General features: G+C 29.8%; 4 protein-coding genes across 6 annotated transcripts; 2 read left to right on the top strand and 2 right to left on the bottom strand.

Moving 5' to 3' along the window:
* Positions 1-11,526: 11,526 nt before the first annotated feature.
* On the bottom strand, positions 11,527-13,765 carry LOC108836911 (flagellar radial spoke protein 5). Its single transcript, XM_056988832.1, has 9 exons — positions 13,399-13,765; positions 13,225-13,309; positions 12,919-13,035; positions 12,774-12,838; positions 12,611-12,699; positions 12,440-12,519; positions 12,241-12,352; positions 12,021-12,140; positions 11,527-11,915 (listed from the first exon to the last, which is right to left on the bottom strand). Exons 1-9 carry the CDS (start codon positions 13,712-13,714, stop codon positions 11,730-11,732), a joined length of 1,170 nt encoding a protein of 389 aa, XP_056844812.1. The 5' UTR covers positions 13,715-13,765; the 3' UTR covers positions 11,527-11,729.
* A 120-nt stretch (positions 13,766-13,885) lies between these two features.
* Positions 13,886-14,844, top strand: LOC108836909 (60S acidic ribosomal protein P2-2). The gene is made up of 3 exons (XM_018610002.2): positions 13,886-14,026; positions 14,127-14,217; positions 14,427-14,844. The coding sequence occupies exons 2-3, from the start codon at positions 14,130-14,132 to the stop codon at positions 14,681-14,683; spliced, it is 345 nt and encodes a 114-aa protein (XP_018465504.1). The 5' UTR covers positions 13,886-14,026; positions 14,127-14,129; the 3' UTR covers positions 14,684-14,844.
* Positions 14,845-15,084: 240 nt separating this feature from the next.
* Positions 15,085-16,829, bottom strand: LOC108805767 (uncharacterized protein At2g27730, mitochondrial). Of its 3 annotated transcripts, none has more exons than XM_056988834.1 (4): positions 16,677-16,829; positions 16,021-16,142; positions 15,580-15,618; positions 15,085-15,493 (listed from the first exon to the last, which is right to left on the bottom strand). In XM_056988834.1, the coding sequence occupies exons 1-4, from the start codon at positions 16,777-16,779 to the stop codon at positions 15,290-15,292; spliced, it is 468 nt and encodes a 155-aa protein (XP_056844814.1). In that variant the 5' UTR covers positions 16,780-16,829; the 3' UTR covers positions 15,085-15,289. The 3 variants fall into 3 exon arrangements, with proteins under 3 accessions (XP_056844814.1, XP_056844813.1, XP_056844815.1); XM_056988833.1 differs by having other exon boundaries at positions 16,623-16,794; XM_056988835.1 differs by having other exon boundaries at positions 16,021-16,145; positions 16,676-16,752.
* A 3,443-nt stretch (positions 16,830-20,272) lies between these two features.
* LOC108809578 (uncharacterized) lies at positions 20,273-21,269 on the top strand. Its single transcript, XM_018581719.2, has 4 exons — positions 20,273-20,595; positions 20,671-20,781; positions 20,868-20,948; positions 21,036-21,269. Exons 1-4 carry the CDS (start codon positions 20,356-20,358, stop codon positions 21,111-21,113), a joined length of 510 nt encoding a protein of 169 aa, XP_018437221.1. The 5' UTR covers positions 20,273-20,355; the 3' UTR covers positions 21,114-21,269.
* Positions 21,270-24,508: the final 3,239 nt, after the last annotated feature.

Here is a 24,508-nt window from a genome sequence, read left to right on the forward strand (position 1 = left end):
CACGTCTCCTCCCCCCTCGTAGCTGAAGCGCTGGCTATGAGGGATGCAATGCTTGAAGCTAAGCGCCTATCTCTTTCTAAAGTCTGGTTCCGAACCGACTCACGGGAGCTCGCTAGAGCTACATTCTCGAAGTCATATCCGGTGGAGCTTTTTGGAGTTCTCATGGATATCGAGATCCTATCTTCTTCTTTCATCTTTTGTTTTATTTCCTTTGTTGGGCGAGAGAATAATGTTGCAGCTGATTCCCTAGCGAAAGCGGCGCTTCTCTGTTCTTCTCCCGATTTGTATTGAACTCTTCCGGTTTAGATTTATGAAGCATTTACGTTGACAAAAAAAAAAAAAAGAGAGATAGAGAGAGAGAGAGTAGAGAGGGAAGGTGAGAGGAAAGAGGAAAGAGTGAGGTACGAGAAAATAAAAAACTTGAGGGTCAGTTAAATAGAGATTCTTTCTCTTCATTTGTTGTGGACAGACAAGTGTATGTGTTTTCATATTTTGTTTAATATTCATTGTGATGTGTTATTTATTTTCCGGCGGGGGGACCAACAAGGAAATTATAAGTTTTTGCAGTATATATGCGAGGTAGTTTATTTTCTAAAAGAAAAATTACCGACATAGTTTTAAGCAAATCATTTTTAGTTTTACTTCTTACCTTAGCAATGCATGATTGGGTACTAGTTCGAATAATGATGTCGGAAATTATCCCTTTAAGTAGCCCAAATCAGTATTCTTTAACAGTACAACATGAAATTCATTTTTATCAACATGAAATTCTTTATTTATGCATTAACAGATAAATACTTTATGTTGAAAAATTGCACTTGTTTCTATAGAACTGTTATAAGACATTGCCACAAAGAAAAAACAAATTAGACATATGACGCCTAATCGCCTATGTTGTGCAAGTTAACTATGAGCATCTCTAATCGAAAGTTCATCAAATAGGGTTATCTTATAAATACTTTATTTATTCTATATCAAGTTTCGATTATTTCTCAAAAAAAAAGAAGAAGTTTCGATTATACAATTGAGCCATATTAAAATACCATGTTATATTTTTATAATTTTTTTTTGAATTACTATGTGCAAAGGAGATGTTTTTATTTGGCTATGAATTAATTGCTTTTGCTGCAAAAAATTTTAATTGATAGTACTGTTTATCTAAATATGTATCTTTCGTTTCATAATAATATTATTTTATTTTTAATTCTGTAATGAAAGTCAACTTAGATTTTCAATGCATAACTTGATAAAAAATATAATCGTAGTTGTAGTGATGAATTTCAAGAACTAAACAAATTTTGAAGAGCATGTGTAATTTTTTTAGTACAGTATATTTTATAATTTATATGAAAATGTTAAAAATATATTTATTATAAAGTGGAAGATGTAAGCATACAACAATAAGTTTTGTTATAAAGTGGAAGATGTAAATTATATAATGTTGTATGATAAAATATTGTGCTTTTGGAAAAAGATGTAAATATACAACAATAAGTTTGTATGTATTTTCTTATAGCAATTCCCATTGGAAAACAGAAATGACTTTTGTTATAATCTTTTTTTGGACAAAACTTTTGTTATAATCTATTGACAGAAAAAAAACATTTGTTCACAAAATTCAAAAACGGATACCCTCCAGAAAACATAGCTCAATTTGGTAAAACAGAATGTCAACCCGACTACGTACGTACCCATTATGCAAAAAAAAGAGACATAGAAGACGTTATTGCTAAAGTTCATTGCAGCAATCAACCGAGACTTCCTCCGATGGATTTCTACGGAATCATTCGAGATATCGAAAAACTATCTTTTTTTTCTTTTTTTCTGAAGTTTTATGTCTATTCTAAAGTGTCTTAATGCTCATGCAGACTCTGTTGCTAATAATTAATAAAATCCATGTAACACACGAATCCGTATCTAATTAAAATATACAAATAATATAGTTTTAATCAAACTCATTTTGTTTAGTTTAAAATTTTGAAGTTTAAAATTATTAATAATTTTTTTAGTATCTTTATAATTGTTCTTGAAAAGCGACTCAACATGTATATATTTAAATTTGGATGATTTCAGTACTTATTTTATTATTAGTATTTTTCTATTGAAATAATATAACTTTTATCATTTATATTTCAGTTTGTTGTGAATATTTTACTTTTTATAAAGCAATGGGATTTTTCTATATATCAGTAGAGAATTGATTTTAATGATATAAGTTTATTATGAAAAGAGGAAAAAAGAGAATATACTATACAAAAGGCCAAAAGGGGACTAAACAAAAATTCTCATCAATTTTTAAGAACAAATAATTTTTTTCAAAAGAGATGATAAACAAAAAAATTAGAAACCGCTAGTAACGTGTACAGTAATATTGTGATTTTGTACAGTAGAAATATTTATCGTTTCTGAATAATAAACAACTGTGGTGTTGGTTTTTTGTTACACTAACCGTTATTCTTTGAGAACTGCGGTTGCCTTTGAGATATATCAACTATTTTAAAGAAACAGAATTGTTGTCTACACACAAAAGATGTTACTACATGACCATATAAATATAACAAAAGTAACATACATCCAATTATACTAAATATATAAATTACATGACAATGTTCATAAATTAATATATGTTTTTTAAACAACATCATAAATTAATATATGTTATGTTGGCAACACCATAATTTTTGATAGCCGGAAAAATGTGGACGTAGAATCCTACAACAAATGGTAAGTGTTTTTTGAAACGAATCACAAGACAAGACACATCCATTAGAAAAACCGCTGATAACTCTATTATTATTGATCTCCTTAGAGTATCTCTAAAAGCACTTTTTGATTATTATTTTTGGTTAATTCTATTTTGAAGTTTCATAAACTCTATATTTAAAGTTTTAAAGTGTTTTTCTCCAGAACTAAAATTTCAAAACTGATTTCAAAAATATTTGCATTTTAAATTATGGTCTTTATACTTTTCACAACTAATATAAAATCATATTTTTTTTTATAAATAACTAACACGTATATAAAATATTACAAAATACTAATTAATAAAAGTTTATAGTAAAATAAAACTAGAAATAAAAAAATATTTAAATATTAAACTACAAGTAAAATACCACATTATTCCACAAAAAGACGCCAAAATAACAACAACAACCATCTTTAGTTACAGAAAATTTGTTTGGAAAATACTTTGAAATCTTTGAGTTTCCAGAGCAAATTTACCAGATTATTTGTGTTGTTCTAATATTTAAATTTCTATAATAATTATCTCTTCATGTACTTTTTAAAAATGATTTTATTAAGTTTGTTTTGTAATATTATTGTTGTCTAATTTTAATTTTAAAATAATTTAAAGCTTGTTTTAAAAATTTTATTTAATTTTACGTGTAAAAATTAAATTTATAGAAATTAATCTGAGATTTATGAGATATAAACTTTTTAAAAATTAAAATGAAAAATGAGAAAATATTAAAAAATAAAAAGATATGAAACTTCAAATTTAAAATTTTGAGTATTGAAATTTCAAATATGAAGTTTCATTCCTCAAAATATATTTGAAGTTTCATTCCTCAAAATTTCAAATTTGAAGTTTTAAAATTTTTTTTGCCAAAAACTATATATTTGAAGTTATACAATATCTTTTGTAGTTCTTATACGAAGGCACTTGGTTAACATTTTCTGGTAGTCTGGTTCACTTTACATAAACAACTCCGTACAGTGAGTATTTTTATTAAATAAATATTCTTTTTAAAAAAAAAATATCGAAGAAACATTACTCAAAAATTACATGATTTTCTATCATGTTCCCTTATTAAAAAGTAACTAGATAAAGGAATCGTTCTCTTAGAGCATCATTATTGATGTGACTTATGTTAGAGCCCTTAGCATATTTTATTAATACTTTTATGTTTAAGGACTTTGCTAAGGACAATTGATAAATTTTAGACTATTGGTGGGACAATTGATCAATTACACGAGAAACTGAAATTAAAAAAATAAAAACAGAATCGGAACTTCAGAGGGAAAATCAGCGAAAAGACGTTCGCAGAAGAAGATCGCATTGGAGAACATGAACTGGGTAAGGTTTTTCTCCACACTATTCACCAGTAAACTCTCCATATCTGACACCGACGACGAAACTGAACGGAGAGAAGAGAAGAGATGGGTCACCGGAAAAAGAAAAGATCGATGACGACTATCGGTCTTCGATTACATCTCTCCACGTATCCACTGCTGTCACGTAGCCAAAAGGGACGAAGCAGAAAATGCCTTAATTAAGGCCCGTTTCCATCGTCCTTTAGTCTTTTTTATTTTTTTAACCCAAAAACGTAAAGGACTTGGTCCAAGGGACGCCGATAATGATACTCTTATACTCTTATTAAAAAGAAACTAAATGTGCTGTATAAAGAGACATGACATGACTTGTCACATGATATTTTATAATTTGAAGAATCTAACCATAAGTAGCGTGAACATGATTTTGTTTGGAACACGTATGTGAGCCAGCAACAGCAATATAATTGTACCCCTTCTCTGCTTTTCTCACATAGTTGATTTTCAAACCGTTTTGCTTTGTCTCCTTAACCGATTTCGAAGATCTTATAAAATCAACAATCATATAACAAACGAAAAAAAAAAAACACACACACACACACAAAATATAAAAATTATAAAAAATATTTAATAAACTATACTTATTTTTTTTTCTTGTCTGTCTTTTGGAGTTTTGCATATAATGTGTATGCTTGAATCTCATTTTCGTTCATATTTAATAAATTTTTCAAAAATATAAAACTGAAAGCACCGTAAAACAATACAAGTTATTGTTAGTGAATTGTTAGAACATAATATTTAATCTCTACAAGAATAGATATAGAGCTATATATGAAGAACTATATAAATCAAATTTATTTGATAACAATCGAACACTGATTTAGCTTTGGTATAGTGGATAAAAAACTTGCTAATTAAGAAACCACGTTTGAAGAGTCTGCAAGGACACTTTAGAAGTGTGAACTGAATAAAGATTATCAAACCGTGAAAGATTTATTTTTGGACGTTTATAATAGCAACATTTGATGAATTTGTTGGCTGATACAATAGACATTTGTGAGTATACCTGCCTTGTGTGTGTATATGTAATATGTTTGTTAACAATGTGTGGGCAAACTTAAAGTGCATTCTGCTAACTCATTTTCAACGCGGAAATAAACAGTTGGAGTGGAACTGAGATTTATTCTATAGTGAATATATTTGAAATATTTTTTTTTTTCATAAACGAGTGATTTTCAAGGACCGTATATTATGTAACGTCCTAATTACTGGTATATAGTGGTGTATGTGGAAAGGTTTAATAAAATTATTTGGTTACCAATGTTACTAAATATATTTGTTTTTCTGGTCACATATTCAGAAAAAACTATAAATTAAGCATGTGTGAGATACTAAAAAGATAAATCTATTAGAACAAAGGCAAATCATGTGAAAAGATGATATAGTGATTATAGGATTAATAAACAAGTATTTTGAATATTCTGAAAATTAATGCACCGACAGTCAGTCGGATTGTGGACCACACAAGCCGAATGCGCGGATGTGGAGACACATTGACGAAGAGGTGATGTTAGAAATGGTATCAGAGCCACAACCATAAAATTGTGGAGTCTTTGCGTAGGCTCACACTAACAAAGATAATATTCATGGGGCGCAACGAAAATGTTGCATTATGTGAGTAACAGTGATTGTAATAACCCGGTTTTTGATATATAGTGGTGCATATGGATAAAGCTAATATAATTTATTTGGTTACATATGTCATTTATGTGTATTTAGCACTTCAGTCACGTATCAAGAAAAAAAATTCAAAATTAAACATGATTGAATTAGAATAGTAGAAAAATGAGTGATTTATCTCAAAGTGATACTATATCATACGAGTGAAATCAAAACACCAAAAAAATATCATCTGGTGAGAACTCCATAAACTAATGCACCGAGTATTGATCGAGTTATAGATCTCACGAGCCAAGTGAGTGGACATGGAAGTCCATTGACAAAGCGGTCAGGCGTTACTTATTCATTATAAGTTTGATACAGTTAAGCATTTTATTGGATAACAAATATATCTAAAATACCAGAGTGCTGGTGGTGTAGTGGTAATATAAACGAGGTTGTTTTTTTGTACTCTAGGTTCAAGTCACCTTTGATATAAAATGTTACTTTTAAATAGAAATGTTCTATTGCTGATTTTGTTCATGTAGAAGATTATGTTTTTTTTTGACAATGTAGAAGATTATGTCTATAAGATCATCTCTAATGTAAAAATCAATTTTCTCTAAAATATATGTTTTTTTTTGACAATGTAGAAGATTATGTCTATAAGATCATCTCTAATGTAAAAATCAATTTTCTCTAAAATAGAGTGAAAGTGATTATGAAATAAAATTATTCTAATTTTATTTCACTTTTCATTTTATAATGGAGTATTAAACAAAAATAAAATAGATGACTCTATTTATGGAATAAAATCTATTATGAAGTGTTGAAACCTTTTTTATTCCATACTCACGTATACTCCATTTTGGTAAAAAAATGGAGTTTGAATTGGAAATACCGTAAGACTAAAAACTGTAGACAACAAGTAGATGTAAATTGTCATGAATTTGGTTGGTGAACAGAACCGTTGGGAGATGACAATTTTATAAATATCAAATGTGATATATGGTGTTTGTTTATACTTTATAGCCTCTCTGGTAATTATTTTTCGAGTATTGTTGATTGCCTCCTGAAAAAAAAATGAAACACGTGATTCCTTTAGAAGAAACACGTGATTATTTATGAACGTGAACCGTGTGTGAAGTTAGCAAGTGGGGTCAAAGTTTATGCCGCAACTGGGAGTTTTCGGTCTCCGTGTTTTGTAATCCCTAAACAATTTGCATGTCGACATCGCGTCTTTCATGCACTGAGCTGGCAGGTTTCAAGTTGCCGTCGGTAAACAAAATCTTTGGTTCCCCATTTCCACTTGCAAAGCTTAAACACTGATATCTACAGTTTGCTTCTTTTCTGACCAATCGACATATTATATCCCACCTTATAAGACATGTGTCTTCTATTCTATTAATTCTTCAGCATGTCCTATTGATCTATGTTGTGTCCACTATTTTTATTTTATAACTGCACTATACGAATAAACCTTTTATAATGATAACTGCAACAAAATTATCTACTGGTTTAATACTATCATTACCAAAAAAATAGATTGCAACAAAAAAAACTGTTGAAAAAGTTAGTTTGCATCGTGGGATCTTTTTGTGAGATGTTTTGTATTAAAATACCGTCAGCCAGTATTAAAATACCGTCAGCCAGTGTAACAAAACATGTTACGAATGTTTTATGGATATTAGAATTATATACCTGAACCGACAAGAGTTCGACAAGATCCGGGCCGAATAGATCTGAAAAACTATAGATATCTATATGGATTTAAATTTTCAGGAACCGAAGAATGCGGATCCATACACAAGTATGAATACAAAAAATATGATTAAGAAAAAAACACAAGTATTACAATTAAATATCTAGAAAAAAAGTTAAACAACAAAATATACATGTCCTTTTGAAAAGGCGGATCAGAATCTAGATTCTGAAGACCCGAATGTTCTCAAATATTAAAAAAATAGTTTTATTTAAAATAAAAAATCATATAAACTTTTTAAAATACACAAAAACAGATTTTATCAATACATAACGGGTCTAGGACAAAAAACAAAAGTTTAAAAATATTAAACTTTTTATTTAAATTAAAATACTAAAAATAAATTCACTGTGAAATTATTCACAAGTTTAACAGCAGGTTAATAAACAAAAATCATAATACGGGTCAGAATTATTTGGAATCTTCAAAATTTTGATCATATTTAAAATAATAAAAATAATTCATACAATAATTTTAGATAAATTTCATAAAATTCTTAACAAAATATAATTTATCAAAGATAAAAATATTCATGACATAAAATTATTTTTTTCAACAGAAAATATACCCGCCCTTGATAAAAATATTCATGACATAAAATTAATTTTTTCAACAAAAAATATACCCACCCTCTGAAGGACGGGTCAGAATCTAGTATTTTCATAAAGATTGAAATAGATACAACGGTTAGAATATGGAAATAGGAATGATTTGAAAACGAATCATTTATTACTGCGCCAGAAAACATAATTAATCTTTGGTTAAGTAAAAAAAAGGATAACGATATGTTTCTACATACTAGGAATTTAGGCTAATCTATAAACGTGTGTTTTTTTATCAACAAGGTTGGTATTTATACAAGACGAATAATGTGAAATATATAGATTAACCTAAATCCCTAGTATGTAGGAACATATCTTTAAAAAACATAATCTCTGGTTCCCATTTCCACTTGTAACTTTTAACACTCATTGTATCTACAATTTACTTCTTTTCTGACCAATCGACATATTAAAGGGTATCCGCCTCTTAATTAAATTACATGTGTCTCATTTTTCTTTTTTCATGTGTCTCATTTTTATGAAGATTGTATTACAAAATTACAAATACAAGAACTTATAAATAAAAATATCTTAAAGGCGTGATCGTCTAAATGCAAGAAAAATGAGACGTCCTTTTTAAAAGAATACACAAGAGGATAACAAAAAAAAAAGAATACACAAGAGTAAAATTCAAGTGGAAAACAATAATGTAGTGAAAGTAAATGGTTTTTCTTTTTGGAAATTTGGAAATTTTCAACGCTATACAGATTGATGGTAATAATTTAATAACAAACATATAAGATGATGGGGCAATGAATCTCCGACGTAGCCTATTTTCTTTACACGTAGAATGTGAAGCGCTGATTTGGGCAATGTAGTGCATGAAGACCCTGCAGTTTTCAGAGGTGGTGTTTGCAACGGATTATTCTCAGTTGGTGAAGATGGTGTCGTCACCCGAAGAATGGCCAGCATTTACTACGCATATTGAAAAATTTCGCCGAAGTAAGACTTTCTTCCCTAATTTCAAGATCCGACATATTTCAAGGGCGCAAAACACATTGGCGGACAAGCTTGCTCATGGAGTAAGGAGTTCACCATCAGCTATATTATATGTCGACTCGATCCCTCCGGTTTGGCTTTCCGAATCGGTGGAATCACGATAGAGTAGTTTATTGTTGTCAAAAAAAAAAAAAAAAATTTTTAAAGCCAAAAGGAACTAATCGACAATCTAATATTATTGCAACTAAAAGATCATTAATCCATTAGCATAGAAACTATAAAATAATTATTTGTAAGTTCTTTTTGAGGATGTTCTAACTTTACCTCAAATTTGATACTATTTTTAAAGTTTACTTCTAAATGATATTTATTTTTATAAATACCTTAAGTTTGTTATGAAAAAAATAAACTAACCATCGTAAATTATTTATAAATGTATTAAACTTATTTATAGAAGTTTATTAATTCAACCTCACTCCCTAAATACTGAAACCTACACATTAATTATTAAACTCTTAACCCAAATGTTGGGATATTTTTTATTGAGTATTTTTTAAAAAGTAGTATCCAATTTAGTATATTTCAAAAAGTTATCTTTTTCTATTTCTTTTGATTATTTTATTTAGATTTTATTAAATTCTAGTTAAGTAAAAATAACCATATTTTCTTTCTTATATTTGTTTTAGTTATGCAATATATTTAAATGTGAAAATTCTAATACGTGTTAATTTTTGTAAGGCATATTGAACTGGTAAAGTTATTTTTAATGATTACTATGTTTAAAAGTATGATACTTTAAAATATCCGGTTTCGAATTTGGATTGAGAACGCAAGATACACATAAAATACCACTAAATCACTTCAACTTATTTGTAGTTACTATAACATTTAAAGGTACATAAGATTTTTTTTTTCATTTTTTCTTTAAATTAAATATAAAAAAATTATGTTTATCCAAACAGACCCACAATTGGTAAGAATCGACTAGGAACTAGTAAGAACCTACATATATCTGAATCGAAACATTAATGAATCCTATAAAGGTACAAAATAACATTTTACCCGAACCCATTCAAACATACTATGACAAAGTTTGTCAGACAAACTACCTATAACGTGAAACAAACTTTTTTGCAAAACTAATTTTTATTGCTGTGGGCTTTGGGAGTACTAAATCTCAGCTATATCTATTATAATGTTGATTGGATATTCTACTCAATATATGATATGTGAAACTTTTAAGAAAATAATCAAAGTAAATAACAATAAGTAGAGTAACTCCTCGACTGGAACAGCTGATGAAAAAATAGTAGTAAAGCTGTATGCTGCAGAAATTATATGCTCTCATTAAAAATTTTAATAAGATGATTGATAACATCATCAGTATACAATTTTGAAATTATTATAAAAGTTAGTATATAATATATTTATTTTAAAATAATAAATATTAAATTATAATATATATAAATAATATATTTGTTATTAAAATTGAATCTTATTTAATTATATAAATTAAATTAAATTTTAAATAAGAAATATTAATATTTAAAAAATAAATGTACAAATTATTTAAAATATAAATTTATTTTTCGATATAAAATAATTTTGAATATTATCAAATAAAATAAATTAATTATATATAATATATATATAATTTATACATATATTATAATTATTTATTAATTGGTAAAGCAATAAATGATTCATATATAATATTATCATAAAATTAATATATAACATATGATTTATTTATTTCTAAATAATATAGTTTATTTTATAATATATAATATATAAATATATACTATGTTATGTTATGTTTTTTAATTAAAAATAATGAATGATATGTGTAATTATATAAATTAGATTATAATTCAAATGTGAAATATATATTTTTTAAATATTTAATCTCAAATTTTATTTTTAACAATATTTGTTTATTATAAAAATAATTTTATATTATTAAATAAAAATAAATTAATTATATTTCATTTTTTAAATTGTTATAAATTCTAAATGCAAATGCTTTATCAACAGCTCCATATAAATGTATTGGACAAATAGCATTTGAAGAGTATAAGAGCATCTCCAATGTAAAACTCCATATTTTATTCCAAAATGGAGTAAAAGTAAATATGAAGTAAAAATGCTCCAACCCTACTCCATTTTCCACTCCATAATAGAGTAATGAACAAATAAAAAATAGATTACTCCATTTATGGAGTAAATTTCATTATGGAGTGGGAAATGAAGTTGGGTTGGAGCATTTCTTACTCCATTTTCACTTTTACTCTATTTTGGAGGAAAAAATGGAGTTGGATTGGAGATGCCCTTAGCATCTTGTAAAATGCTATTATAAATGTTTCTGTAATAAATGTTAATTGAATATTAACGAGCATAATGCGTATGCTAATGTTATACCAATCAAACCCTTAGTATAAACATATTTTTAAGAAAAAAAGAAGAAAATCTTAATTTTATCTCAGTCGCTTTATAATTATTTTAAAAGATTAATACTTTTAAATTTAATATATTTTAAGGTTTTAGTCCATGTAACAATAGTACAATACATAGTTTAGTTTTTGAGACCGTTCGAGTCAAAATAGGGTAATACATCCATTTAAACCATCTCAAATTTGGTCAAGTATTGAACTCATATATACGAATCCTAACACAGATCTTGTGACTTGAGTACATGTGTACGGTATTCTACAAGATCAGGCACGTCGGTACTCGTCTCCACAGTCACCAATCACTTGAAGAAGATTTTTACCTTTCTTGGTAGCCTCTTGTATGCTATTCACATCTTCATCATCCAATACCAATGAGAATATAGCGTTTGCATCTTGTATGTGTTCAGCTAACCCTAGCCTCACCCCAATCATTGATCCACCAACTCCTTGCTGCGATGAGATTTCAAAACTTTCAGAACAAATAATAAACCAGATTGGATTTTAAGTGTCAAGAGCAATCCACATCCATGTGATGTGAGGACTAAGGAAGAATACCTGATCTAGTACGTATCTCACGGCCACGGTCGGAATAGAAACTCCATGTTTTGTGGCTATGCTCTTCATCGTGCGAAGCAAACCTTGGAATAGATTCCACCCTCCCCATGCATCAACCATCTGTAAAGGTTAACACTCAAGAATCTTAATAAAGAGATAAATAAAGTAAACAGTAGAATGATTCCATAAAACTAATATGATGAGAACATTGAACACATACCCTTTTGTACTTTTGGAGAGAAGGAGTATTCAAACTAGGGCCAGCAAAAGGGATGGTTAGATTGGCATCAAGGAACTTCTCTGACAGTAGACCACCCATTACTGTCCCATATCTACACTCGAAAGACAGATGATGTGTGGTTGTCAAGTCAGTTGTTAAATAGGAAGGAAACAAAACGAGAGTTAAGAAGAGATTCTACGTTATAAGTTTGACGCCAGTAAGCTCACAAAGCTGAGCCATTCTCTGTTGAGGACGCATGTCTACAATGGAGTGTTGCACCTGGAAAGAATTTTCACAACATGAACAAAACAACAAAGGAACCTACAAGGAAAACAAAAAAAAAGAAAGATAAATGATATTCGAAAATCACCTGATTGCTAACAACAGGGATTCCATTCTCTAAGATGATCTCAAGTCTCTTTGTATCAAAATTTGTCAAAGCAACAGTCTTGATCTTACCTGCAACAGTACAAAAATGATAAATCACAAGAAGGGAGAGGAGAAAACATTAACAACTGTTTATAGACCTTTACCTTCTTCTTTTAAGTCAGTGAGGTGTTTCAATGCATCAAGATAACCGTCATTCGCGTAATCCCACCTAATATCCAAAACCTCAGATTAGCAAATAACAACAGAGGACAGAGTCATAATAAAGAAGAGAGAGAAAGAAAGAAAGACCAGTGAAACTGAAGCATATCAAGAGAAGCCACATCCATTCTCTTCCGTGATATGTCAATGTTTTGACGAACATAGCTGCTCGTCATCTTCACTGGAGGAGGCACCCATTTTGTCAAACTGCATCATAACACACAACACCCTAAATCATCATTACACAAAAGTCTGATCCAAATGGCTTGAAATTGAGTTTTGATCTCTACATTTTTATTTATAATTACCAGGAGGATAGGGCCTAAGCCCTAATCCTCCAGGCCCGAAACCACATCATGTAATATTAGTTTCGTCCCCAACGGTCACTCTACATACCCTTTAACCTTTTCCAAATACTCTGGTGGACGCTCTCTACGAACCCTATTGATAAAAATGCCGTAGAGATCTTCTGCAGGACCATCTTCACATCAAGTTAAAACATATTTTAAATATCCAAAAGCTATTAAAAAAATCTTCAACCACTAGCTCTATTAGCTATTATATACTTACAGTGATCGGCCATGTCGAAAGTAGAGAGACCGGCGTCGGCGTACCGGAGCATAGCCTCGACGGCGTCGTTTCGATCGATCTTTCCCCATCCTCCGCTCGTCTGCCACATTCCATTGACGACTCTGCAAACCTCGAGCGAGTCGTTCCCGTTTTTCAGCTTCGCCCACCGTTCAGCCTCCTTCGTCGTCTCCACCGAGCAGTTCACCACGGAGCTGGAACCGATTCGACGGCGCGAAACATTGCGGTAAAACCGATTAGATGATGAAGCTGCTGCTACTAGGTTCGTGGCGATGACGGAATGTACGGACACAGGCATGGTGGTGGTCTCTACTCTCTATCTTCTCTTCTCTCTCTCTGTCTGAGAGAGCGTGTGAACTAGAAAAACTGGATAACATCTTAAAAGGCTTTTGGGCCGCAACTTCACTTTAGGCCCATATACATTTGGGCTAGGAAAATAACTGGGCCGTTTGGAAATGAACCGGAGACATTGATAAAGATAGAGAAGAAACACAGCAAAACCCTAACTAACTCTATATAAATCAAAGACCTTCCCTTCACTTATTCGTCGCCGTCTTCAAAAACACTCGTGAGCTTTCCTCCTCCTTCGAGATCTCCATCAACTTCTTCTGTAAGCTCCTCCCTATCCTATGTCAAATTGGCCTTAATTCTTCGCATTTCTGATCCGTTGAAAAAATCTCTTACATAATAACTCTTGTGTTTATTATCAGAAAATGAAGGTTGTCGCCGCGTACCTGCTCGCTGCTTTGAGCGGAAAAGCTTCCCCGACCAGTGCCGATGTCAAGAGTATCCTCGGATCTGGTTGGTTCTTGCTTTGTCAAATTATTAAAAGTATATAAGATTCGTCTGCTAGAGTGAATTGGTTAGCTAAGTTGTGTGCTTAGCACTGGTTATGTTAGGGCTTTTTATGCTGGAAGTGATACTTATTGTGTTGAAATGGAACTGTGTTGTGAAAAAGAAAGTAATGGATTGTTGACATATGTTTTTTTTTTTTTGTTTCGTTGTTGCAGTTGGTTGTGAATCTGAAGACTCTCAGATTGAGCTTTTGTTGAAGGAAGTGAACGGGAAAGACTTGTGCGAACTGATCGCTGCTGGTAGGGAGAAGTTGGCTTCTGTTCCAAGCGGTGGTGGTGGTGTTGCCATGGCCTCTGCTCCATCAGCCGGTGGTGGAGGAGGTGCTGCTCCTGCGGCTGAGGCCAAGAAGGAAGAGAAGAAAGAAGAGAAGGAAGAATCCGATGATGACATGGGTTTCAGTCTTTTCGAGTAATGCTTGTCCGCATTCTGTTTTTGTCGTCTTTTTCAGTTTGTGTTAAACCCTTTGGAACCTCTATGTTGTTTTTTCTTAGTTTGTACCAGATGGCTATCTTTTTGATATTCCTGCAACTCTCAAGAGATTTTTTTAGTTTAAATCATAATCTGTTCTTCAAATTCTTGTTTTTATACCTTTATAACATTTGCATTTACATAAAATACGGTTTGATCTTAGCGCCTTCATCGTTTAAACCTGAACAATCCCTTTTTCAATCCAACTCGGCATTTATGTTAGATTTTGAGATCATTTTCCATCTAATATTTGCCTCCTTTGATCTTGGTTAGTCATTTGTCACAATCAGTTACACTTAACAACAATTTCAATCCAAGTCGGCATATCTATGTTGGGTTATTCACTCTTGAGAATTTTCACTTGTTCTGATCAGAGCAGAAGGTTTATGTAGTTAAGGTTCCAAAACTAAATGTCAACAAACCGAAAAAGATTTGGAAACCAAAACCAAAAGAAAAGAGAGAGTAGTAGCCATTCCAAAGTTTCTCATAAGAGAGGAATTAGTAAAAGATACCACTCTCTGTTTTATTCACTCGCTACTCCCATCATTCTTCACTCTTGAACCTCTGGCTGCTGCTTCTTTCCACCTGATTTCATATACCAACCAATGGCTCCAACAACAGCGACCACACCTGCCACAACCGCATAGTTTCTGTCCTTGTCTTCTGACACTTTTGGCCCTGATTCAGCTGATGATGTTCCACCACCACCACCACTAGCCTTGGCTCCTCCACTTGCTGCTTGTTCTCCCGGACCCTAGTAGTTCATTAGAACGTTGACTGTCAATTTTATCTATTTTACTTGATAGATCACTTGCACTTATGAAAAACGAATCATTTTACCTGTCTAGCTATCTTCTCAAGCTTCTCTTGCTCCATTTTCTGCAATACCAATGTAGCTAGTTTAGGAGATTATCTTCCAGCAAGATGATGGAGAAAACCCATATAGTCATTACATAACCAAGCTAAAGCGGAACAGCACATGACTTTTAAACAGAAAAAAGCGTAAATCAAAGGAGTTTTATAGTTCAAGCTGGAAGCCATAAGGTTAAAAATAACTCTTATAATTAAACACGAAATAACTTTCCTTAAAACAAAAAACCAAATATTAACTAGCAGAGAAGGGAACGATAAAAGGAAAGTAGATGAAAATTTCGCTTAAAGGATTACAATTTTAATAGAGACAGATAGAATCAAGGAACGTTTTCATCATCATCATCAGCAGCATAACAAAAGGAAAGTAGTTACCTTTTGAAGAATCTAAGGGGAGAGAAAAAATAATACCTTGATGAAAACATTCTCAGCAGCTTTCTCCTCTTCGCTAAGAACTTTTCCGTTAGAGAACCTGCGAGACACTAATCTGAAAGCGCTTCTGGTTGCCATTTTATGAACAAGTAAGTATCCTCCTGTGTAAAAAAAAAAAAATACATGAAAACACTATTAACATCTACGGAAGGTAAACATCTGCCGCCACTAAAAAAACATATACTCACATTACTTTTTCATCATTATCGTTAATACAATGCAAAAACAACTCTATGTTTACATAACTCAACATAAACCATATGCTACTGAGAATCAAGTATTAGATTAAACCAAGAGTTATAAAAACAATTTATAGATTAAATGGGTTATTAACCGGCAAATCTGAGAATCAAAGACTTAAAACACTGATATAGCAAAATGGAAGGGATCCTGAGAAACGAAAACATATCTCTAAAGATAATTACATACGACCTGTAGATGATGGTAGCTAAAACGTGTATATATATATATATATATATATATATATATATATATATATAAAGTAGGCAGAGAAGCAAAACCAAATCCTGATCCTACAAAAACAGAGAAATGTAACAAAATCTCTAGAACCCATATACGACCTCGAGACTGTGGGTTGCTACACGAATCGAAAAAGATAATAGAGGAAGAGAAACCTCGTTGATGGGTAGATCGGCAAAGTGCGTCTGGCTGCTGATGAAAAATCGCTTGCAGAAATGAACATGAGGTGGAGGAGACTATAAATGGGCTAAAAATCATAACTATTGGGCCCAAATATATTGTTACTAATTGTATGGGCCTTTAATATACCAAAACATAGACCTAGTTTTTGACTAAATAAACAAAATATATTACTTTCCATTTGTATGTTGAATTTTTTTCAGAAAATATGTTCCTGTTCCCTTTAGATGAAGGGAAAGATGGGATTTATAATGTATTTAACATATTTTAAAACAATATGCTTCCTAGTTCATACTAAAGTATTGCCATTTGACAAATTTACTTTCTTGGTATACACAACAAACATAAAAATAAAATAATAAATAATGGAACAAATAAATAAAATGCAGGAATTTTAATAAATTGATCTATTTGTCGATCAAAAAAATTAAAGGGTATTTTTATTTTAATTTTTCTGAAACTAATTTAATAGTTACTACTGTATATGGTAAAATTATTGTAGAAATTTATTTGGATAAACCATTCTACATATTTTTATACGTATTAAATAACAATTTGATTGCAGAAACTCCTAGATGTAAAGAATCTACTCTATTAATTTAGAGTCCTAAATTTATCTACTGTTAAAAGTTGTCATTTAAAATTTGGACCATTTAAAAATTGTTACTAACCTACTTAAATATTGGACATTTCACGTTTGTTACAATATTATTAAACACTACTTAGATAATACAACCGGTTTACTTAAACTTAACTAATATGGTCTAATGAAACTAAACCGTGTTATATTCCAAAATTATATTAAAACTAAACCTACGATTATCAACTATTAGAAGAAATACATGATTGTTCTTATGACCACCGACTCTAATTGGACAGCAGGTTAGCATAGATGATCGTTTTTGATTTTTTTTTTTAAATGTTTTTGATTCTCTTCAAATCATTAACTGAACATAACAAATATAGTTAATTCATATTTTGTCCATTTTCATCATACTAGATTATCATATATTACACAAAATATATATTACATATGTATATGATGTTACATAGAATACCTATTGACATCATATACCATAATAATTTTATAATAAGTTTCATGATGACAGTTTTTATATATTTAGTCATTTAGAACATAGACCAATGCATCTATATGATTGTCGAATACCATTAGATTTTTACATGATAATATAATGATATGATTTTTAATAATTTACCATTATATAATAAATTATAATAAAAAAATATTTTGAATGTAGTTACTATATTTATAGTTACACAGAATATTAACTATACCACGATTTTAGTAAATGGAATATCCCTATGCTAAAACTAAATTACCAACTAAAATTGTGTATAAATAATTTATTTAAAATCAATACTATCATGACCTATTGATATAGGCGTAGTCCAACTATTTTAATATAATTATTAAAACTTCTTATTAATTATTTTAAAAAATATTATACAAACAAAAACACAAATATAATTAAAAACACAAATACAAATTTATTTTTTAAAATATAAAACAGAAAAATATATCCGCCCTTTTAAGGGCGGGTGAAAATCTAGTTTTGTATTATTAAAATAGAGAATCTGAATCTCTCGTGCTTCACCGGAAAGCAGTTTTGATTGTTTCCCAAATTAGTTATCACCCATATGCATTTGCTTGAAGATGATTCAACCTCAAAACCAATTTTTTTGAATCATTTAATAAAACATAAAAATCAATTTTTGAATCATTTACTACAGGTGATTTTTTTTTGTCCACACGAAAATTTAATTAATCCAGTAAATTTTTTGGTTTAATTTTTTATTGTAAAACTCATCCCCTTATAATATATATACTTTTTAATACTTTGTAAAACCACTTACAGTTAATATGACTCCATATTTTGTTTCAAATATATTTTATTTATATATTTTTTAAGATTGACATTTTAATTAAATTTGGTTTACAATTGGAGAGCTTAAACAAATAAAAAGCTTTTAGCCAAAAATAATTATGATAAATACAGTGAATATGGGGTGATAACTAATTTTGTATAGCCGAAGATAGATCATTACATAAATAATTTAAGAGAATATAGTATTTTTCTTGTATTTTAATATTTAGTTATATATTTCTATTTATATTTTTATATCGTTTTATTAATTAATATTGTTGTACTATTTTTTATATATGTTCTAGTTATTTATAAAAGTATGGATCTACATTAATTATGACAAATATAAAGATTATGGAATAAAGTATAAATAATTTTGAAGTTAAATTTAAAATTTTATTTTAAAAAAAAATATATTGAAATTTCAAATATAGAGTTTTGTAAACTCTAATATAGATAGTTTTTTGGAAATGCTTTTAAAGCATCATACTCCAACCATTGTTAACACTCTTATGCTCATTTTAAAAAAAAAAAAAAAATAAAAGAAGAAAGAGAAACTAGAACACAAGAAAAGAAAAGAGAAAATGATCTAGAGCTGCTCAACAAGAAGAGTGTGGGTTTTCATGTTTTATATTTTTAGTGGTGTTATTTTCTGAAGAATAAAACTTAATTAATTTCGCTCAAGTACTAATATAACAAAGCAACAGAACACGTTTGAGAACACTAACGTCTAACCATTGTTAATATTCTTATGCTCATTTTTTTTTCTTGAATCAATATTTATGCTGATATATATGTATGCATGTATATAATGAACAATTGTAATGTGAACAATTGCTTTTCCCATAAGTTTCAGCCACAGTTGACAGTACTCCCATATTTTACTGTCTCCTCCACATTACAAGAAATCTTCCGTTACAAGCACTCTTCTTTCCACTGGGCGAAACATCTTTATTCTGGCTTTTTCTTTTCAAAAGAAATATATTATTGTCTGTTATTTTCAGTTTGATCTTCATGAAAACTCAATTGTAAATTACAATATCCTTGTCTTCTGTTTTGCCTTCAACTTCACACCTAATATTTATTTTCTAATCTGGACCCAATCCATACATGTGCCAACTTTATCTAAACATATCTTTGTCTTATCTATGGATTTGTAACCAAACAGTGAGAATAACATTTTAACTACCTATATCAAATGTACCAAACTCAATAAAAATTGTTAATTACCAATTGAGAAGAAACAACTTAACCTACAAGAGGTTTAGCCCCACATGGTATTCCTTTCTTTTCTTTGAACCAAGTTAATGTTAAATCATATTAAAATTAATTTCTTTGACCTCTTAAGTCTCTAAGTTAGATGTGTTAATCAGTAATGGTGTGTTGGCCACAGTGGCGGACCTACTTGAGCACTAATGGTGTCACTTGACACCACAAAAAGTAACAAAAATTTAATTTATGGGCTATTTCCAATGATCATTTGTGGCCTAGTTTGTTAGATAATGCAGTACTGAACCCACAAAAGTCAAGTTCGATTCTCCTCAACTACATTGTGAACCTTTTTGAACCCACATAAATTTTTTTCTGGGACCGCCCCTGGTTGGCCATGTGGGTCTATTGGTCATTTGACATTTGTAATACACCATTAACAAGCTAAAGAAACAGAAGCAACATATTAATGAGTTGTGATAGGCTCTTAAAGCCAAGTCTTGGGTTATATAACAAGGCATCTTCTTTACAGAGGGAGAGAAGAAAGATCTGAGGAGCAATGACAACAACAAGACAGATGTTGGAGCAGCCACAATCACCATTTATTCAACGTACCATAAGCATCAATGGAAGCCCCATGGTAGATGACAGAGAAGAGGAGCTTTCACGCTCTGCTTTAGCTTTGTATAAGGAAAAAGAAGATGAGATTGAAAGGAGGAAGATGGAGGTTAGGGATAGGGTTCAGAAAAAGCTTGGACTCGCTGAGGAAGCTGCAAGGAGATTAGCCGAGATTCGGGAAGTAAGTTTGGTTTTAACATTTTCAAGAACTTAGCCAAATCATTTTTAGAGAGCTGTGTTTGTCAAAAAAATTCAGGAGCTGGAAGCTCTTACCGATCCAATGCGTAAGGAGGTTTCCGCGATAAGGAAAAGAGTCGATGCTATTAATCGAGAACTCAAGCCATTAGGACAGAGTTGTCAAAGGAAGGTAATGAATGCATGTGTGTTTAAGATGTTCATTACTCTTTATCTTTCTTGAAGATTCCTGTCTTAATTGTTATTTTCTTTTTACAGGAGAGGGAATTCAAAGAAGCACTTGAAGCATACAACGAAAAGAACAAAGAGAAAGCTATGTACATTAGCAAGCTAGTTGAGGTGAAACATTCTGTCTCAATTTTTTTGTATTTTCTGTTTATTACGATCATTGTTTTCTGATTCTTTTCCGGCGTGAAATCTGTACAGCTTGTTACTGAAAGCGAGAAACTGCGAATGACAAAGCTTGATGAACTCAGCAAAGGCATTGACGTTTCCTTACGCTAACACAAGATGATCATCAGCCAGCTTTCCTTATTTCATTTGCACCTCTTTTTTAATTGTTTGATTTCGATATTACTTGTCTTTGTGATCAAATCTGATTTCCTGATTTAGTTGAAATGTGTTAAAGCTTCGGTATGAATTTACATTCTTATGTTTTCATGTGTTGTGACAATGTTCCACAAAAATATGCTCATTTATTCCTCTGACCCTGCAAGTTTTGTAACTGGTCTATAAAGCAATCTACCTCTTAGGCTATTCAACTTTAACCTCTTTCAAAATATCTCGTTCTTTATTCAGTGTATATTGAACACAGAAAGAATATGTAAACATTGTACTTCTACAACCTCAGTAATAAATGTACTTCTACAACCTCAGTGATTTATCAACTTTTCTAAAGATTCATAATACTGATGAAACATCATATTTGACTTAAAAGGAGTCTGATTGAAGATCAATTTCTCTTTTTTTTTTTAAATATATGTTTTTAAAGCCAAAAACCAATAACAATCAGAGCAATGCATTTTTCATAAAAGATTATAACAAGTTACAGAAAACTAACTATCTAAATCCAAGAACACCAACCATACAGTGAGGCATTTTCTACCCTTGGAAGGCTTGGAGGCCGAGTCTATCTCTGGGAGTGCTGGTTTGAGCCATGGCTTTGACCTTCGTAAAGAGCTTGATCATCCTGTGGCAGCAAATAGAATCTATCTTAATAATCACGAAAGTAAGTATCTATTCTTTTTATTTACTAGTAAAAGAATTTTAAAATTTAAAAGATAAATATAAATTATATTTATTTTTTATTAATATTATAGATTTTCTTTTTTCTTATCAATATTTTAATATAAATTTGATTTAACTCAACATTATAATTAAGATAAAATCAATTTTGTTTATTTTGAATTATATTTAAGAATGTGCATGTATATATTTAAAATTATAATCTTAGGTAGATTTTTCTATCTATTTATTTTAATTAAATATATTAAATAAATATGTAAAATTTCAGAATTGTCAAAAAATAAAATTAAACAATATTTATAAAATCTGTAAATATATATAAGAAACTAATGATTTTACGATTTAATTTGATATTATGATTTAATTTTATAATTTTCTAAAAATATGTATATATTTTTGAAATATTGTTAATTTAAATGATATTTCAAAATTTGAAATGCCATAATTGAATATATTTATTTTAATGATGATTTATGCGTTATTCCCATATTTTTAAAAATTCCAAAAATATAAATCGATAATAAATATAATATATGAGTTATTACCATATTTTAAAACTTTTATCAAAATAATAAACTAACATTATATATAATTGTCCATGTCATATTAATCTATAAGACATGTCATCAATTTTAGTAGATATGTCACAATTATTAATCTAGGTGTTTTCATGCACCATGTGTAGTGATGAATTTTTTAAAAGTTGAATTTTATATTTTAAAATGTAATTTATTAATATTATATATTTTATTATTTTGACTAATAATTAATATAAATATCATTAATTAAGCATAAAATTAAGAGAATTTTTTTTTAATTATATTTAAGAATATATATGTATATATATAAAGTTAAAATCTTAGATAAACAAAAATTATTTATTTCATTTGGTTAAATTATTATATCAACTTGTACAAAATTACTAAAAATCATATAAAATTGTATAGTTATCAAAATTTAAAACTAAATAATATTTATATAATTTGTAGATATCTAAAAGAAACTAATGATATTACGATTTATTTTTTTAATTCAGAAAATTTAAAAAAAATTTAGATAATAAAATTTTTATTATTATAAAAGTAAAATTATATAACTCAAAATATCATATTTGAATATATTTATTTTAGTGATGATTTATGAGTTATTACCATATTCTACAAAGTTTACCAAAATATAAATCAATATTAAATGTAATATATGAGTTACTGCCATATTCTAAAAAGATTTCCAAAAATATATATTAGCATTAAATATAATTGTCCATGTCATATTTAACCATATGACATGTCATCAATCTTAATAGCCACGTCACAATTTTTTTTGTGAGAATGATTGTAGAGAAGACATGTGGCAAAATCACTTCTCAAATATAGTCTAGAGGATTCCTTATATGTGTAGATAGATAGCCAGTGATCCTGATTGTATGTGCCTTTGCTTTTCATATTTTCTCATTCTGGTCCATTTGTTTTGTAGATTGATCAGTACCTGAGCTTGCATGCTAGTAAAGGAGTTCTTCCGAGCAAGCTTATATCAGGGAAACACGCTGCAGAGGTACTTATTTACTGCAAGCTATAAAATATAGAACGGGTTTAAAAAGATAAAAATAATAATAATAAGAATAATTTTAATAATTGTTTTTTAACAACAAATACATAATAATCACAAAAATATAAAACTATCCTAAAAGTAGTTGTAAATCATCCAAGGATACAACAAATCAAGAGAACTATAACCACAAGAAGAAAGAAGAGAAGAGATAACACTAAGAATACTACGCGGAAAACTTTGTGCCCTACCAATCCGAGGTGTGTTTGTACTTTTGCTCCATCCCTGTAGACTTATTATGCCCGTTATCTTCTTTGAGAAGTTAATAACTAATGTAGGCGGCACGGATGCATGGATGCCTCACGTTTTGATAACTGTTTGATATGTACGGACGCTGAAACCACCTCCTCTGGACAAGTATGTCGTAGAAAGAGTTGATTCCATGGTAGATGTGACGGAAGTATATGACATCTACAAAACCAGGAGGCGACTATACTAGAGGCCTGAGGCAATTGATAAGTACCTTATGCTGGTTGTGAGATGGCAAATATGGTTGAAGAGGAAGCTGACGTGGAAGATTGTTGAGCTGGAATTGGCAGAACAGACTTTTAACAAACTAACAAAAAAACTCCCTTGTTGGTGTGTTCAAAGGCAAATCTGAAGAGTCATGGGTTGCACAAGTGGTTAATCCTGCATGCAGAGATCCTCCGGTCTTTCCTGAAGACAGAAACTGAATCATGTCATGATTCAACCTTAAGACTAAGAGGAAGACACGAGTGGGATCATCACAGCCAAGGCTGTGCGCATATTCGTAAGAGAACCCGTTTTGTTATTAAAGCCCGAAGTAGAGAGAAGTTTTGATAATTTCAAATATTGGAACCATTCAATATAAATGGAAATATTAAAAATATAAATATATACATATTTAATATATTAATTTAAATTCACGAACAATATCATAATTTTTTATAAGAACTTAATATTTATTAGAATTTTTAAAAAATTAATGTGCATACATATATAAATATACACACACATATAAAACGAAACAAAATATTCTTTTAAAATTTTTAATATAAATCTTCAAAAAAGAAATTATTAAAATT

Source organism: Raphanus sativus, chromosome 6 (genome assembly GCF_000801105.2).
Source record: "Raphanus sativus cultivar WK10039 chromosome 6, ASM80110v3, whole genome shotgun sequence".
Taxonomy (NCBI): domain Eukaryota; kingdom Viridiplantae; phylum Streptophyta; class Magnoliopsida; order Brassicales; family Brassicaceae; genus Raphanus; species Raphanus sativus.